Source organism: Dromaius novaehollandiae, chromosome 15, assembly GCF_036370855.1.
Source record: "Dromaius novaehollandiae isolate bDroNov1 chromosome 15, bDroNov1.hap1, whole genome shotgun sequence".
Lineage (NCBI taxonomy): Eukaryota > Metazoa > Chordata > Aves > Casuariiformes > Dromaiidae > Dromaius > Dromaius novaehollandiae.
This window is the reverse complement of record NC_088112.1, coordinates 15,240,799-15,258,992: the sequence shown is the minus strand read 5'-3', so window position 1 is coordinate 15,258,992 and position 18,194 is coordinate 15,240,799. Positions and strand designations below refer to the sequence as shown.

The following is an 18,194-nucleotide window of genomic DNA, read 5'->3' as shown; positions in this document are numbered from 1 at the left end:
AGTGTGCGTATGCCACACAGCAACGGTTTGCAAGCTCTGCTAATTTATAGGAACCTTTTTTTTTCCAACTGAGCCTTAGACACCTGTATGCAAGTCAAAGAAAAATAAACCTGTTGTTTGTAAGAATACTTGCATTTGCAGGCTCTTAAAAGTAACCCACAAAGCCCATGGAATTTGTAGATTGAGAACTTTTTTTTAAGGGCTTTAAATACCTTATTTTTCTTCATTTTAAGGAGTATTTCTGTATCTGGATCACTCAGAGAATAGCTCTAAGTGATTCTCAGCATCAGTTTCTGTAGATGTTTCATTATAGCTTGATCTCTTTCGAAGTGTTTTCTGTGTCTGGCCCTGATTTCAAAGCAAGGATACAAAGAAAGACCATCAAAAAGTGGTTTTTGCTCATGTGATATGGTATGTAATTCCTGAAGGCCATCTCTGTTCAGATAGTTCCTTGATTATAAGAAATAGAAATTATAAAAATTGCTATGGAGGGGGGAACCCCCCCATGCACCTTTTCTTGAAGCTAAGTGTAAACTTACTGGCTGTCCTTTTTGGGGATGCTTCCCTGAAAGGCTTGGTCTTGGAAGTGCTGAGAGCTTGGCAGCTCCCTCTGACTTCCACCTTGATGATGCTGAAAGATCCAGGCACTTGTTTGCATGCTGAAGTAGGAATTCAGGAGGCTTGAATTTGGCAACTGTTTTTTGTTGTTGTTGTTGTTTTTTGGGTTTTTTTTTTGGTTTTTTAATTCTCAGCCACTGGTCTAACTAGTTCTTTTCCCATCAAAAGCGGGTGTCTCCTACAAAGGTTTGTGTTATTCCTCCTGCAGCATCAACATTTTGGTAGTTCTGTCAGCAGTTGTATAGCTGCAAGGGAAGAAATGTACCCAGTATGGTAATTTCTCCCCTAGGATGCTAAGCCTGCTGTGTATTTATATTTATTGATGATCTTCAAGCATTTCCTTGGCCCCCCCTCTTGTCTGCTCTTGCTCGGAGGGGCATTTATAGAAGGCAAAGATGCTCTTAAATCATTTTTGTGTGGCCTTTTTGCTGAAATCCACCCACATAACAGGAATAATAGCTATCACCGCTTGACCTGGCTTTTTATGTCTCTGTATTTCATTTCTTCTGTATTCAGAAAAAGAAAAAAGAGGTCTCTCTCTCTCTCTCTCTCTCTCTCTCTCCCTCTCCTTTTTTTTTTTTTTTTTAGGAGCAGAGGGGAAAAGGCTAGCTGTTCGCTTGTTTTCCTAGGCATAGACAAAGTGCTTTAGACGTAATCGTTATGTGTCCATGCAGTGGTAATGCTAAAAGACATGCAGCTCTTCACAGACCATACTTTTCCACGGAAATTGTAAATGAGACCAAGAATGGGGACCCCTTGGTGTCATAGGCTCGCTTCAGTATAGTCCAGCAGGAAATGCTTCTGTTCTGACGGTAAAAATCCTACTTTTACAGAACACAAAAGTGCATAAAAGCCATTGTCAGGGCTGAAAGAAACATCCGGCGTGTCATTTGTGGGGAAAGCTGCAGAAGGCTTATCATGTGGTCCATTGTTCTTTATTTTGAATGCATCTGGAGGCTTGAGAAATAATTTGTCTGGTGGCAAATTTCGGCCTCCCAACACAAGAAGGGAAGAAAAGATAGATGTAACTGCTCTCTTCAAATGCTTTTCCCACCCCATGTTCCTGACTCTTATCTTCCCTGGCCGCACCCCACTCTGAATGGCCCAGGCCATGCTTTTATATGGAATAATCAAGAGTTCCTGAAAATCAGCAGGGTCCCTTGTGTTCAGAGCCTGTCCCTATGTGTTTCACAGAAAATAATGTTTTGTCCTAGCCAGCTGAGCTGGCGTAATTAACAGTAGGCTGAATGAGTGCTTTTGTACCGCGGGGACCACTTGCAGCTCTCTCCTGAAATACTGATGTCAGTCTGCCCTCTGCAATGCCTAGCAGCACACAGCAGTGCTAGCCAGTCTGAACATGCAATTGGGACGGTGTGGAGCTGGTTTCGGGGCGCTGCTACGTGTGGTGGGGCTGGGGCAGCTCAGCTGCATCCGCCACCCTCTGCTGCTGGGTCCTGATCCGGTGCGGGTGCTGGCATCCCCATTCCTGCTCACACTGCTGCGAGCTTTGGGGTTTGTTGTGAAGGGGCAAATGGCAAAGAGATGGGGCAGGGAATAGTAACTGTGGCAGTTGAAAGAGTGAAGAGTAAAAGGGAAGAGGTTGAAGCAAAGGGAAAGAAAGCATGAGTAAAAGGAGGAAAAAAAAGAGCATAGCAAATATGAGGGAATGGCCAGGCTGTCTTTCCTTTTCTTGTCCTTTTCCTGCTTGGGAAACTCTGCTTAAATCCCCACAAATACCAAAGTCTGAGCCTTCCTCTCCTGTGACATTTGTCCCCCTTCTGCCCTGTGCAAATCCATTTGTCCTCTACAGGTGGGTTTGAATGTAAACACCGCCTCTGCTCATTAAGCTGTAATAAATATTTGCAGCAACTCTCACTCTGGCAATGCAGAGTTTCTGGGGGAGCCTTTCTGGTTTTGTTTGCACATGAGTTTGTCTCGGACGGCTCTACCTGAGGTTCGTGACAGCTCATGTTCTCGTTCTGCTGTAATCGCTGTCCTGCCAGACGTCCCCTGGCACTCCAAGCACCTCGGCTCGCTTTCGATCCGTGCATGGCAGGACTATGCTGCAATCCAAATGTGTGTTTGCAGCCTTCGCAAACACCTGGGGTAGCATTAAACTACCTCACTTGCATACAGATAACGTGTTGCTTCCGTAGGGTGGGCTGCAGCTCCTGAGCATGTGCAGAAATTTTTTCTCCTTAATTTCACTGCTATCTTTGTCTGAATTAGGTGGTTTAAAGCTAGCTCATGCCTGCCTCATGTGAGCTCCATTGCCTCTCTTAAACCTGGTTGTGGCCACACTGCAATTCCTAGATCTGCATTCTGCAGAAACAGTGGAAATGGGCACAGACAAGAAAAAGTGTGTTAGAGTATGGATGTTTGGCTAAGCCTGTTGCAGTCTGTTCTTTATTCTAACATGAAAACATACTGCTGCAGGTGGAAGCTATCATTTCAGCAAGACTGTGGATTAAAACTCACTTATTAGTTACTTACTGGTTTATATAGCGAGACTGGACAAGATTCTTGACTACTGTAAATCAGTGAAGTTTAGATGAAATCAATGGAGCTCTGCTAATTTACCCTGACCAATTTACCATCACTACTGCTGCGTGATTGATTCTTTTGTCTGCTTTGCTATATCTTTCCCTTGCTGAACCTACTGAAATCAATTTTTTCACCCCTACATAGCTTCCCATGGATTCCTGCTGGTTATGGTCACCTGGGGATTTGCAGAGAGACTAAGCTGAACAATTTTACAAGCTCTCTTTGCGCTTGCAAGCAATGCCTTTCCCTTCTCAGCTCCTTTCAGCTTCCAGTGCAGCCTTTGCTTTCCATGTCCACTTTCCATCTATGATGCCAGGGCTGATTACATTTGCTGTCTTTGTCCTTTTGTGATGTTCCTCATGCCTGGAATATTCTCCTGGCACTGATTCAGGAGACCACTCTTTCTCTACCATCCTCTGTGATACTCATTTGTAGCACAACATCCATTAGATGAGCTGATACAGTGAAGAAAAAAAAAAAAGCAGCCTGTTTCCACTAACTGTGGCCTTCTTCATTGACAATGGAGATTATGGATTTGATCACTTGGTGTCCTTTGGATTTTTTTTTTCTTTTGTTGCTTGGTATTTCAGGCATTTCATATAGTCAAGTAGTGACTAGGATGTCATGGGGACTACCGTTACACACATCCCAAGTACCAATCATTATTAGTCTCTGAGAAGTCTGCATGCTGAGATGCATTCATCCAGTAGACATGGAAGCACAGCTGCCTCTGCTATAGGATGGGAGATGTAATTATTTGGGAAAGTTTTTAAAGGCCTAAATGTTTAAAAATTTGGGAATCTGCAACATGATGATTTCCAGGTAGTCTCGGATTACTGGTTCTTCTAGTCCAATGTGTCCCGTTTCTAGCAGTAGCTGGTCCAACACAGTCAGAAGAAGGTGCAGGAGATGCTGCAGCAGGTGTGGAGCACTTCTTGTCTATGAATGTTTCATCCTAAGCCTGTACAGCATGAGATTGTTTTAAGCCCTGAAATGTGATTTTTTTTCAGCTCTTTTCCTGTGCTTTTTACTGTTAAGTATTATAACTTCAGCTACTCTTGGCTATATGCACATCTCCTTTGCCCTTCGCAGCTGGCTGTGTGCAAGGATTTCAGCTGGTAGATCACTGGAGAATGTTGTGGGGGAGCAGGTGGGGAATTTTAGCCATTCTTTGGCTTGTAGCTCATAAGCCTAGACGCAGTCACCTGAGTCTCAGCAGATTTAGGACTGGGGGTCACCATTTTGCTGTCATAAGGAACCTGGACAGCATGCTACAGCTAGGACTCAGTCTAAAGACTTTTTTGGATAATGATGCCTAGTTGGGTTATCAAGACAGAGGAAACAACAACGTCAGTGCCAGTAGTTGGTTTATATTTTCTATTCTGTCCTTGCAAGGAATGAAGAAAGGAGTGTCTTTGGAAGTTGAGAGTCTCATTTTTACTTAAGTGAGCATGACTAGCCCATATGGAAACTGAGGGGTATGTTACAACCATTTTGTGGGACTAGGAAGGCCAGCTTTGAACCTGGAAGAAACCTTTCTCCTTGGTAAAGAAGCATTTTTTCCCCCTCTTCTGTCAATCCAAAAGCCTCTCTGAGTGAGAGGCTCTTCATTATTAATAATCCCAGGAAGTAGTATTTTAAATTTTTATGGTCTGCACTTTGCAGCACCTGAACCACAATATATTACATGCACCATGGCAGTGAAGTGGGAATTACAGCAGGGCTGCATGTCCTTTTCCAAATGAATAATTTAAAGTTTTCACAATGCCATTTATGTTAAATATTATTACTCATTTCTTCAGGGAAAACCATAGAGCTCAAACGCAAATATAAAGTGGCAATAAATGATGTTACATTTAGCCAGACAGAGACAAGACTCAGAATTCATATCAGTTCATTTTCTGAAACACTTACTTCATCCCACTGCAGGAAAATCCTTTTTAAGGTTCCGTACTTAATGTGATATTTTTCCATTTGTCACATTTCACATCTACCCTGCTTCTTCCCTCTGAAAGCAAATGCTTTTAATAGAGTCCACTGGGTTAGAAGCTTGCTTTCTTTTTCTTATCTAGATTTCTCAACACTCTCCTACTGTTTACTTTCCCAAGTCGATGATGGATTCCCTGCTGGTGTACACAGCCTCTGATCTGTTGTTTCTCACCTCAGCATACCTGTAATTTTCCAAGTCATCATTACAGAAAAGGTGCCTGGTCCTGCATTCATTAAAGACTAGGAAAGGCTTCCTATCCACTCCAGTATTATCACCAGTGTTAAGCCTAGTATAATAAACACATTTAGCTTTAGAACTTGATAGATGTATTGGTAACCAGCATAATTAGCAAAACAGCATAATTAGCCAAAATATTTCTTGTGTAGGCCAGTATAAAAGAAATGGCTTGTGTCCTATCACGTTTGTGTTTCTGTAACTTTCACAGTCCGTTCTCTATAGATTACTACTGAACTCTCACAGAAAAAGCGTTTAATGTGGGAATGGAATGAAGAATCAGAAGATGCAAGAAAGCGAACAGAAAGTTTAAACCTCTCAACGCAAGCGGAGGGTGCTTACGTGTGCTAACCTGGAATGACTGAGGACAGCAGTTGTGCAGAGAGCTGCCATTTCCCATAGCGTATCTGATCCCTCCCTACCCCAGACACGTCGCACGCTCTAATAGCCCCTAATTCCGAGTGTGCTGTATTTATATGGAGAATGTGCTGGAGCTGCTATTATCGCCTTAGGTGCACAGTTCAGAAAAGACTGAGAAAACATGGTGCACTATGAGTAGCAGCAAGCCCTGGTCTCTCTTCCTCTCTTTCGAATTGCTGGGGTGACTCAGCACATTGCTAACCTTTATTAATATCCTGCCCCCTTTTTTTCCTTTCCCCTCCCCTAGTCCCCCATCTTTGCCATGGGGATACTGGGTAGATACTGATAAGTTGTTGTCTTGCCAAGGAGTATAACAGGCGCCCCAAGCAACACTATTATAACTGGCTACGGGAAGGTGGTTGAGGCAAGGCTTAAGCTCTGGTCTGGCAAAGCACTTAAATACACGCTTAACTTCACATATCTGACTAATCCTGCTGATGTTAGTAGGACTACTTACCTGCTCAAGTGCTTTGAGTAGGAATTTAATGAGTTCAAATGCTAGATAAACTTAATTTTGGAGGAAGCTGTAAGAACTGGAAGTGTAGATTCTAGTAATTAGACATGTCTTTTTGATGGTCAGTGGAAGCCCTTTTCTCTCTTTAATGCTTCTTGTATTTTTACAATTTGTCTGCAAACTTCTTCTAGGAAGCAGCTTTCAAAGAACAATTTTGCTTCAGAGGTAAAGTGAAGAAAACCCTAGGTAATTTAATGCTGTCCTATTTATTGCATCTGTCATAAACAGCACAGTCTCTCTGCAGTTTACAGGTGGGGAGTCTCTAGGAAATTGTGTGATAACTTTAAGAACACTTAGAGTAGCAACATAAATTTGCAGGGAGACTCCATCCACAGTGTGGGCTGGCCTGAGCTGGCAGGAAAGCGGCTCTCTTTGGACAAGCAGAGCATGTAAAGCGAGCCACAGGCATAAGCCAGTGCAGGATCAGGGCTGAGGTAAAGAAACAATAAGACTGAAAAAGTGTCCGAAAAAAGTTTAAAGGGTATTTATGCAGCAATCACAGAGGCTCAGCTAATCCAAAAAAAGGTTGATGGGAAAATTCTTGCTCTTTAATATTGAGTAACTGGTGTGCAGCTTGCTTCATGAGATGAATGAGAATGGATTCCCTGCCCCCAGAAAGTTTGTATTTGACCTGCACGAAAGCATGTTGACTGCAAGTGCCAGACCCTTTCCACCATGAGGTGTATCAGTTGAATTAAGTCTTGGGGAGCGTGCAGGAGGAGGTGAGGGAACAAGGAGGCACGTGCTGAAAGGTGACTGAGTATGGGCAGAATGGTGCTGCTTCAGTGGGGATGGAGAGGGAGCTGATTTTTCTATATTGGGAGTATTCAAGAGGCTGCTTGTCTACTTAAGCACAGGTTTGGTTGTATGCATTTATCTTATGTGCTCATGAGGCTGAAAAATACTAGAAGTATTGCAGTACTGCACACTATGGAATTTACCTCCTTACAGCAATCCATTTCCACCATAACAACATTGCAGAGAATAAAATGAGGAGATGGGCGTTTCTTTCACTCCAGTTTGCTTTGAATTTAAACCCACATAGGACCCCGCTTCTTATACTCCCTTTCACCAGACTCAATCAATAATAACTCTACCAAAATCAGCAAGGCCGCAAAATGAACAGGAAGAGGGAATCAGGATCTTTCATTTTGCTGTGTTTTATAATAAATGCCAAGAGCTCTCCCATGATACCTGTGTTGGTGTGAGATGAATATACTTTGTTTGCATTCAGACAGTGGTATCCTGGTCTCTGAAGGAACTGCTCTAGGGGCAGCCAGTGATAAATGAACTCTGATCATGGCACTGACTGTGGAGTCAGTGGGGTTTTTATTACTGCACAGTCCAACAGCAATGTGGTTACAATTTCTGGTAGACTGTACTGTCAGGAATTATCTCTCAGTGACAAAATGGAAAGAAAAGGTGAAAAAAGGGTGTTAGGAGGGTCCGACCCTAACAATCCAAATCAGAAAACTGGCAAATGAAAACAGAACAAACCAACAAAAACCAAAATAGCAAACAAAACTAATAATGCTAAAAATATAGTGAGGAATTCTTCATAATATTAATTATTCCTTTCCTAAGTTTGCACTCTGAATAATGCTGTGTGCTTCTGAAAAGCTCTAATGTGTTTTTACTAGCTCTCGTTTAAGCTTGCTCCAGAGGCCCTCACACCTGAGGGTTGCATGGGAGGCTGCCAGCACTGGGGGCACTCCACTGGAATTGTGTGCGTGTGTAGATTGTCATCTGACAGAGTTCGCTTCTGTTCTGGACACTGCTGAAGCAGCCCTGCCTGGGATGGCCTCAGTAGCGCAGGAGGCGCAGGGCATTTGATGAACACAACTCAACTTCCAGAAGCCTTTGCTGAGGCTTCCTGGTGGCAGCTTGTGGGATGGGGAAGGGGTGAACGTTACTGCAGATCGATCCTCAGGCTTATTTAGTTAGACTGTAGCTGACTGGACAAGAGGTAGCTATTTTCTTCTGAATCTGCAACCAGCGCCTTCAGCAAAATTGTGGTGTTATTGCTGCCACAGTCCTGAATGTTACCCCCACACTACAGGTTTTGAGTTTTCTGTTTGTCCTCTGTCTTTTCATTCATGTGTCCTCCTTAAAGAGGAGACCTTTCTGACTGCCGTGTCTTTCTTCTGCTGCGTAATTCCACCAGGTGTCTGACAAAGATACTTCTGGAGCGCAGATATTTAGCTTTCTCATTGCCAAATGGCATTTAGCAAAGGATACATCTTGGCTCCTGTACTAAAGCTTTTTGATACCACTGCAAATTTCTGTGTGAAACACTGACCAGTGGGATAGCTATGGCTCCATGCATACAGTTTTAGTGCTGGCACAGTCAGCAAAATGGGTTTCAAGTAGTTTCTGTGTTGGCTGGGGACTGAGGCTATTTATTTATTCACAGACATGATAAACATTGATACCTTGTGAAGGGCTGCGTGGATTTATTTCTAGTCTCACACTGTACCCCTGTCTGTAGATAGCACAAGTCAAGCTCTCCTAATTACAGGATATTGCAATGTAAAGACAAAGTAAAAAATACCAGTAAGAAAGCTAGGATCAATGACAAAGGGTGGAAAAATATCTAAATTATATATAGAAACAAGTAAGACTTTTAATTCTCCCTCCGTCCCCATGGCTCTTCATTAAGACCTAATGTCAGAGCACGTGGGAAAGCCTTCTTATGTATATTTAAAGAGTTTATCTACAACTAAGATCTATATTAAACAGGAAGCAAGGATCTGGGAGAATTCAAAGAGGTTAACTAAAAATAAATCAGGCACTGCAGAGAGGGAGAGTGAATGCTGTGGCATGGCTTCAGCAGTTGTTTCTGCAATTAGATGGAGAAAGGTTCACAGCAGGAGCCTGCAGAGGAGCGGGGAGCTGGATACTGTGGCTGATGGGTTTAAAAACAGAACATGAGTGCAGCTGCTGAACACTGGTTACTGGGCATTAATGGCTGATACCGTAATTTACTGTCCTGGGTTTACAAAAGGCCAGCAAGGAGACTGGAAAGTTTGGGTTCAACTGTATACAGTCCTGAGTGCACTTGGCTCCTTTTAAGCCAGAGAATGAAATTATTACTTGTTCATAACTCAGAACTAACTTGGGCCAGTTTGTCCTGAGTGGAGCAAGAGCTTTGCCTTACTGGTCCACCGTGTGTTGGGCTGCACTTCAGAGAACAGCAGGGATAGGTTTGTCTCAAACCTGCTGAATCAACCTTGTTCCCATGTGCTCTATCCCAACATCTGTGCTGTGTCATCAGAAATCTGAGTTCCAGAATGCTAATATAAGTATATTTGGGTGGCTTTTTCTGCTCTCTCTTTCCCGAGGCGTAATGTTGCAAATGCTACTGTACTAAATATTATGGAGAGGGATTTGCTGAAGGATGTAAATATTCATCGGTCTTTAATGATTTGCATAAGAATCCAGAAAATTGACTTATAACTCCATGCTGATTTTCTTTCACTCTGATTTTTCACATGCATTAAGTGTAGGAGGATTAAGTACCTGGAGCTCCTTCTAGTCCAAACCAGACTTCATTTGGAAATAAGTTCTTCAAAAGCTGGCAACTCAACCTTGTACACCACTTCATAATTTTTTTCTACAATACTTCAAGACTTTATGTATCTAAGTAAGAGCTTTAGGATCACTCCTGTCACTGCCATATCAACCGGTCCCCACACTAAAAGTATTTAACTTTCACCTTATCAAGGCTGACAGCTGTGTGGTCTTGCAATTTAGAATGGGAGGCCAAAAAGCAAAAGAGTTGGCCTTAGGGTTGGGAGCTTCAATGTTTGTTCTATCCTCTTGTGCTTAACCTAGCTGAACCTTGCAACCACACTAAATCACTATATGCCTTGTGAAACTTCGTCCTATTTCAGGAGTCCTATTCGGGTATTCATACAATGTTCCCAGTGCTCTACAAATGGCTGGGAGCAGGAGCAGTCCAGGCCACCCAGTCTGGACAGGTCTTTCATTAACTTTTTGACGTCCTTCAACAAATGCCTATGAGTTTGCCAAACAAAGCCTATATTACCAGTCTCCAAATTTCTTGTAATATGAGAAAGACAGAGAGCCTGTCTGCCTAGCCATCACTGTAGGGTATGTGAGCGTAGCAGGGCTGGTAAGGGGAAGAGTGAAAAGGCACAAGAGCAGTGGTACAGTGTGCTCACAGCCACAACCCAGGCACTCCAGGGACTAGCTCCAGCTGTTGTCCGGAGTTGAAGATTGGGCCATTTTGTCTTCTCTGCCATTTCCCAGCGATATTAAAACAGTGCAGCTATGTTGGCATGTTCTCAAACTGTTATTTGGCTGCATAGATTCAGGCATGTGTAGTCTTTTAGGACTCTGAAGTTTCGTGGAACGGATATGATCTCCTCTGAAGAGTTTTTAGTTTCAGAGCACAGCCCTGTTGCTAGTCCTCTCTGGGATTAGCTGGCATTAGGTGCTGCATTTTTTTTTGGTTGCGGTGGGTGGATTTTATCCAAAATATTTAAGCTAATTCTGGGTTACAAATTAATTCAACATAGATTGAAGATGCAGTTTTGGTAATTTGATCATACCCTTTTAAAAGCCATTTACAGGCTTTTCGGTTGGAATAAGACACTTCCCTCTTTATTTTTTTTCTTTGATAAAATTAACAGGAACTGGATTAGTCAGAGAGAACAAATGGCCTCAATTTACACTGACTTCAGTGGAATTTCTTAGGACTGAGCTTTTAATAGGTGAGGCTCTTTTTTAGGATTGGCTGATACTCTGCATGTTCTGCTCATAGAATATGATATAAAAATTTTTGCCTGGTCTTAAACAAAAGTGTCTGTTAAACATTTGGTTGTCAGCTATTTTAAGACTCAATGTGATAAACACACCATAGTAGGTCTGTATATCTGCCTGTCTATTGATCTATCTCTTTTAGTTCCCAAGGGTATCATGAGTTTATGTTAATTTATGGTTATAAGATAGTTGCATAGGTTCAGGGAAAGGTTAATATAGAAAAACAGGGGCTTAGAAAACAAAAATGTGCATGCTTTGTGCAGAAACCTTAAAAGTGTTGATGTTTTCCAGGTAATTGTGAAAACAAGAACAGAATATCAGCCCGACCAGAAGAACAAAGGAAAACTCAGAGTGCCCAAAATTGCTGAATTCACAGTCAGTTTCACTGATGGTGTAACAGAAAGGCTAAAGGTAAGAAATGGTTATTCTGATACCTTATGATTCAAGTGCCATTCATTTTAGAATAACTGAATCAAAGTGACAGTAAAGACACAACAAATTTAACTCTCCACCCATTGCTAGGGTCAAAGAGAGGTTATCTGCATGCGTATAAAGCTTTTTTTTTCAGGCAGACATGAAAATACTCTCATAATTAGACCTACATTAGAAAATGGTTGTCTTCTCCCAGGAAAAGTTGTGAAAAATTTTCTAGCCCAAACTGAAAATAAAACAGGTTTGAATGTGATTTTTTTTCCTCAAATCATTTGTGTTAATTAAAAAAATTAGAAAAGAGTGATTGAAACATTTTGTCTCAACATTTAAAAAACTTTTGGTCTGTAGCCAACCAACTCATTTAATATTTAAAATATTTTACTATTATACAGTTTTATTATTATAAATGAAAAATCATTTCAAACTAGATAAAAGAAGAGATATGAGAGATGCATGTGAGCATATCCTGTGCTGCAGCAGTTTTAGTTGAGAGGAAGTAGAATTTTTTGAGGAAAAACGCTTCTTTTGAAAATTTTCAACAAGTTGTACTCAAACATGGGAAGAAACTCATGAATTATTGAGTGTACCCAGTTCCTGTCTACTGCAACAAATTAAAATGGCTCAGTTCCTCCTAAAATCAGACTCCAAGCATGTAGCAGCTAGGATTTCCTCCTATTTTTATTGAGAAATTATGATCCTTTTCCTAAACCATGGAGCATGTGCGCAATAAAAACGTGAGATCTGATTTCACATTTCCAAAGTCAATGAAAACATCCCTGATTTAAATAGAAAGTGTAGCCAGATTCAATAGGGAAAAAGACTTTTAAGAGATTGAATGTAGTGCCTAGTGAATAGTCTTGTCCCTTGAAGAGCTAGGATTGGGCTTGTAAATTTTTGCAAAAGGGTACATGATATTTTCTTTGAAACTCAGGAGCAATTGAATCAAGGAACTGAATAGTGTCTCATTTTGTCTAGTTGTTCTTAGTTTTGCTTAGAAACTAGAAGAAATGTTTTTCTTCTAAATTACTAGAAAATAGTTATAATAAACACTTCTATCAGTTTCAGAATGGTAACATGATCCAGGAAAAATTTCTATCATTCATCTTTGATAAAATTCAAGATGAGTCTTGTTCAACTTATTGAAAAGAGAAAGTTTAAGCCACTATCTTGTGAAGCACTACACAATGGCACTGTTTTCTGTTTTTCCAGAAATTCACTGACATATATTTAAGGAGGGTATTTCTATTGCTTCGATACAGAATATTTAAATCCATGATTTATTTTAACATGAGTAAATGTTTATAGATTCTTGTTTTTTATTTTTTTTCCAGTTGGCATAACATGTTTTTGATCTAAATTAATTAACAGGGCTTATCATGCTGTTGAGTTTGACTGAATTCTTCATTGATCTTATTGCTTGCATAGTACCTATTTACCACCAATAATAAAGCTCCATAGGTACCACTAGTAAAGTAAATGCTGATTTAACCACAGCCTGGAAACCACAGTCTTGGAAACTACCACAGGCACTTTCCAGTGTGAACAACATACAAATTGGAACCAGATACGACATACCTGAGAAACAGCAGTAAAATCTAGAGTGTCCTGGAAGTGATATGTTGGGCCAGTGACCCTTAATAAATGGCATTATTGTTGATATTGTAAGTAACAGTGCATCACTGGTTATGTAAAATTTAATGCTGCAGCCCTGAACAGTGATAACATCAGCACAAGACCAAGTTTTAATCCCATCCAAAAATCTGGCCCTGTTATTTAAAAAAGCAGCCAAGAACACCTCATTCTTACACACTGAGCACGTTGGAGGCCCGTTAGTTAAAAGTGTAGCTCATGCACTGCAATGGATAAATCTCATTTCATCTACTCCTGCTATGGGGTATCTTCTTTTTTCCAAATATTCAAACCCCCAGCTTGGTCTTGCATTCAAACCCCACCTTTTGAAGTGTTCTTTTTCTTCCTCTTCCCTTTATCTTTTTGATTTAGCTCTTCTGTCGCTTGCACATGTGTGCGAGTGGAGGCCAAGGGCGGCCGACGCGGGGAAGCAGGGCGCCCTAGCAGCGCTCCCAGCGTGGATACCCATCACGTGCTCACCTTTGCAGCACGGTGGGGATTGCTGTGGGAGCTGCGTCTCTCATTATGCAGCCTGGCAGCATGACAGTTTCATTTTTTCAAGCTATTTCCTTTCCCTAAAGTCCATATGATTTTCATTCTCTGCTCTTCAATGCCAACTTATTAATCACTCAGCCTCTTGCCTAATACTGGATAAGACTATAAGCCTCTCCTTGCCTGCTTTTCATAAGGCTTTCATGTATCGTATTAAGTTTGTAGTATTATTTCCTGACCAAAATGAGCTGTGATAATAGGTAACATTTCATTACCTTTTGTACTTTTTTTTTTTTATTGCACCACATTTTTATACTGGTGCATATTTTTAGTGAAGTTATTAAAAATACTGCCCTCTGGTTATAAGCAGGCCCATTATCTGGTACTGATGAAATCATTTTACATTTCTTTTTTGTAATAGCAAATCATAGTAAATACTTAACTTCTATTATTTCAGTTTGGCTACACCTTTAAAAGCTTAAAAAACAGACAGTATGAATGAGATCATCATATTTTCTGTTGCTGGCTTGTTGCTTTGTATAGCTTTCCAGTAAGTGGTGAGTTGGAAATGTCATCCACATGTTCTTGCTAATGCACTGACTAAAATTAAAGTATTCATATATACTTGAGCCAGGTTGTTGGTAGCTGTACACTGGAAGAAGCAAGTGAGTCATCTCATTGATTTCTGCAAGATACATGATGAAGGCCAAAGGTCCATCCAAATGTAGGTGGACTGATATGTGTCTCAGTGTCTGGTACCTGTATGCTGGCGAAGAGACAGGACAGTAAGAGCATATGAAGAAATAGCCAAGAGAGTGCTTTTTCACTGCTTTGGAGTCTCAGACAAATTTGGAGAATATGCAGTAGGTTGCCTTGTATTTTATTTTTCATCCAAAAGCTGAAATTATCATCAATTCAGACAAATATAGCAAAGTGAATCTCCAGCATTAATAAGTGTGTGTGGGGAAAAATGCTGCTGGCACTCCATATTTATGACTATGTTCCCCACTCACCAATAAGCTCTTTGGAGTGTTTTTTCACATTCCTGTATCAGTCTGTGAGGTGCTTTTCTTTCCTCTCTAATTCTGGTCATTTGGTATGGGATTGTTCTCAGGGAAGAAGGAATTTTTTTTGACCAAGTTCTTGTTTTTTCTGAATCATGTAGCTGCATTATAAAGAAGAGCAGGATCTCTGGGGGAAATTCTGGGACCTTCAGAACATGGCAGTCAAATCCACAGATGCCCTTTATTCTGCCTTTTGGATATCTTTTATTGAAGAGGCTAATAAATTATTAGATGACTTTCTAGCATGAGCATGCCAAAGCCAGAATCTAAGCTTATGCGTGCATATTTTTCATCCATCCAGAACAGTACAGATCTGAGCTCTTTAATTATTGTAAAGAAGAGACTGTCCCTAGGCAACGGTTCTTATTTCACACTACCTCTTCCGGGAATTTTAGATAGCTTCTGCAACGTGTCACATCCCCTAATAGATGAGATTATGATTCTCTACAGCTCAGCACACAGTGTCCTGGAAGTCTGACCAATTAGGCTTATTCTTCAGCTGGATGAGTCACCCCATACATACTTTATAACAAATGTTTAAATAGTTGTGTGTAGATGGGTTACAAGAAAATGATGTTAAAACAGCATTATGGTTGAGCTATCCATATATAAGAAATTTATTTCATCATTTTACTCCTCCAAAGAGAAGCAATGACAACACTTTTTTAAGCTGACTGGCACTGATTATAGACCTTATCTCCTACAGTCTGCTTATGCCTTTGGAGAGTCCCTCTAGGAAGTTTTTGAACCTCAAAGATCTCACTTTGTAGCAAGGATGTATATTAAGGTCTGTCAGTCTGGAGGGGAATGGTGTCTGGTGTTTGCTTTCCACTTTTCTTGCTTTCAAAGTAGTGCACGTTACCATGCTTTGTCATCCAGTGGTGATACATTGGTGTGACAGAATCTGCAAATGTGATGACTCTACATATCCTGTGCCTTTCTGGAACAACAGATCTAAGCCTATATATTTGATATAGGGCTTACTGTTTCTTTTGCCAATGATAGTCTATGTTACAACTTTTGGGAACAATCCCTAAGTATTATCATTCCTATGAGTTTCCACCTTTACTTCTTTTTATCAGTGCTGAAATGAGATCAAATACTCTTTTGCTTTTCATGCAGGTTATCCATTGAATCAAAAGTCTTGTTACTTCTGTAGGATAAGGTTTCCAGTGACTCCTTTTGTCATTTTCCTTGCAATGTGTTCAACCAATCCAGGTAACACAGAAGTCAGCCAGAAGCTTTTATGAGGTCAAGAGTGGGTTTGAAAGCAAGCTTAACCCTTCTACCTACTTGCTTAACTGTCACTTAGCTGGAGCTTGGGTTCAAGACATCAGCACTCTGCTTAAGAAGAAACAAGCTGGAGAATAGGACAATAGTTGCTGATGGATTTTGTGCTTGACCGAGTCAGACTTCGTGAACAGGAGTGTAGGTAGTCCTTTGCTAGTCCCAAGTTTGCCCAGAGTTTTCCATTTCCCTTAGGCTCCACTGAAGCCTGGGCTGGACAGGCCTTTTAGCACAGGCTTAGTTAGAGTTTATAAGATGGAGAGTGAGGCTGAATCTACATGTAGCTGCCAGTCAATTACTGGTTTTGCCCAAGTTGTGCTCTTTACTACACAAGTAAGTTCACTGCACATCCAGTTTGACCACTGTTACCACTAAATGCTCTAAGAAGTATTCATTACTGCACTTTCAGGGAGACAATGATTAATGAAATACCTGGTGATAATTACCTACCCCAGTTACCTGACCTCTCCAGTCTTTCACAGTTCTCTTCTTTTCATGGATCATTTTCTTAAGAAAGCTAAAGTTACCAGTCTCTCAGAGTTGCAATAATTAAACCATGTACATGTCTGTAGCAGAACAAGTTGGGAGTGGGTGTATGGGGGAGAAATTGAGATATTTAAGAAGACATTTTCTTGTGAGCAATTTATCTAGCTGGAAAAATCAGTTGCAAGTATTGATCACTGCTTCACTGAACAAGACTGGGAACTTCACTCTTTTTGCTATAACGTGGCAAGATCTATTTTCAGAGTCACTGGCTGTGTAATCCATTCCTGTTGAGTATGCAATGACAATAGATTTCTTATCAGTAGATCAACGCTCCCCCCCTTCCTCTCCCCCCCAAACTGCTCTAATATATGCAGTTGCAATATTCAGTGGATGTAATGATTCAACACACTTTTCATCAGGTTCTTAAAATATAGTGGAACCCATTCAAATGTCTCCGTTATTGAAATACTCATATTGAAACAATTAATTTCCTCTGACCTAATGCGAAAGACATAGAACAAATCTCCAGCCACACCCTACAAAACAGACTATGATGCAATAATTGTTCGTTACCAAAACAAGCTTGTATCTGAAATGTTTGGCTCCTAATTAAGAAAGATACTTTTTTTTCCTGGGCCAGGTCCAGGGCCTGATTTCCTGTTGGTAGCAGCTTTGCTGAAATGTAAGGTGCTTTACTTGTTTGCACCGGTAGAATTTGACCCATCAAATCCCCAAGGTCTTTAGCTAGACCTTGTAGTGGGAGGCTCCTCATGTGACAGGCACTGCTGTTTGGAGAGAAGGGAAGGTCCTCAGCTTGTATGCCTCTGGAAGAAAACGGGAAGTTTTACTGTTCAGCAGAGGCAGATCTTGATCACTTTTGTGTCTGTAGTTAAGATCTGCCGAGACATAAGCATAAGTGTCTTGCACAGTGTGGCCTTTAGAGACATACTGCTGAATGACTGCACCTTGAGCACAGCTTGGAGAAATGCCTCATTTCCCTGAATGCATGAATTTATCTACCTGTCCATCCTGCCCTCATTTTTAAAGGGCACATCGCCAGTGCAGCTGGGTGGGTGGTCACCTCCTGTGCTCTCCTGTACCCCTCAGGCTGTGGCATTCCTGTATTTCTGTGCCCCCCAACACTTTTTCCACACTCCCTTCCATGCTGTGGTTCCCACAAGCTTCTCTATAGGATGTTCTGCTTTCACTTGTAGGGTATTGCTTTACCCTGATAGCTCACCCTCTGACCTGCAAAGGAATGAATCCCAAGAAAGTGATCTAGGGTGTTTCATTGTGCTCATTCAATAGATAAATAAAATTAGAGGGTCCTTTAATTGTTAAGTTACCACAGGGCAGGAGTAACTCACAGAGAAGGGGTCCTCTGAGTGTGAGCAGAACAATTTTCCTTACAGCTTTTTAATACTAACAATAACAATGTTACCATGGCAACTGCCACATCACATCAGTTATCTCCAAGATGCAGAGTGGCTGCTGAAAGATCCCATTACACTGACTAATGTGAGTGGTGCTCGAGGGAGGGAATACGCTCTAATACACAGAGATTTTTCTCACTTTGGTGATAATCGCTAATGCGGCTGAGATGTTGTTTCCGGGCTGCACACTGCACAGCGCTCTGATGCGCTGTGTGATCCAGCAAAGCAAGGGGAAAAGTGGAGGAAAATTGGAAAGGTAGCAGGCA

The 18,194-nt window shown here is 41.2% G+C and overlaps 1 protein-coding gene across 1 annotated transcript in view; it reads left to right on the top strand.

The window, feature by feature from the left end:
* Positions 1–18,194, top strand: part of NSG2 (neuronal vesicle trafficking associated 2) — a 38,661-nt gene that overhangs the window by 3,521 nt on the left and 16,946 nt on the right. Inside the window, exon 3 of the mRNA XM_026122673.2 lies at positions 11,397–11,516. Within this exon, the coding sequence (XP_025978458.1) occupies positions 11,397–11,516 (120 nt within the window). The remainder of the gene's footprint in view (positions 1–11,396; positions 11,517–18,194) is intronic.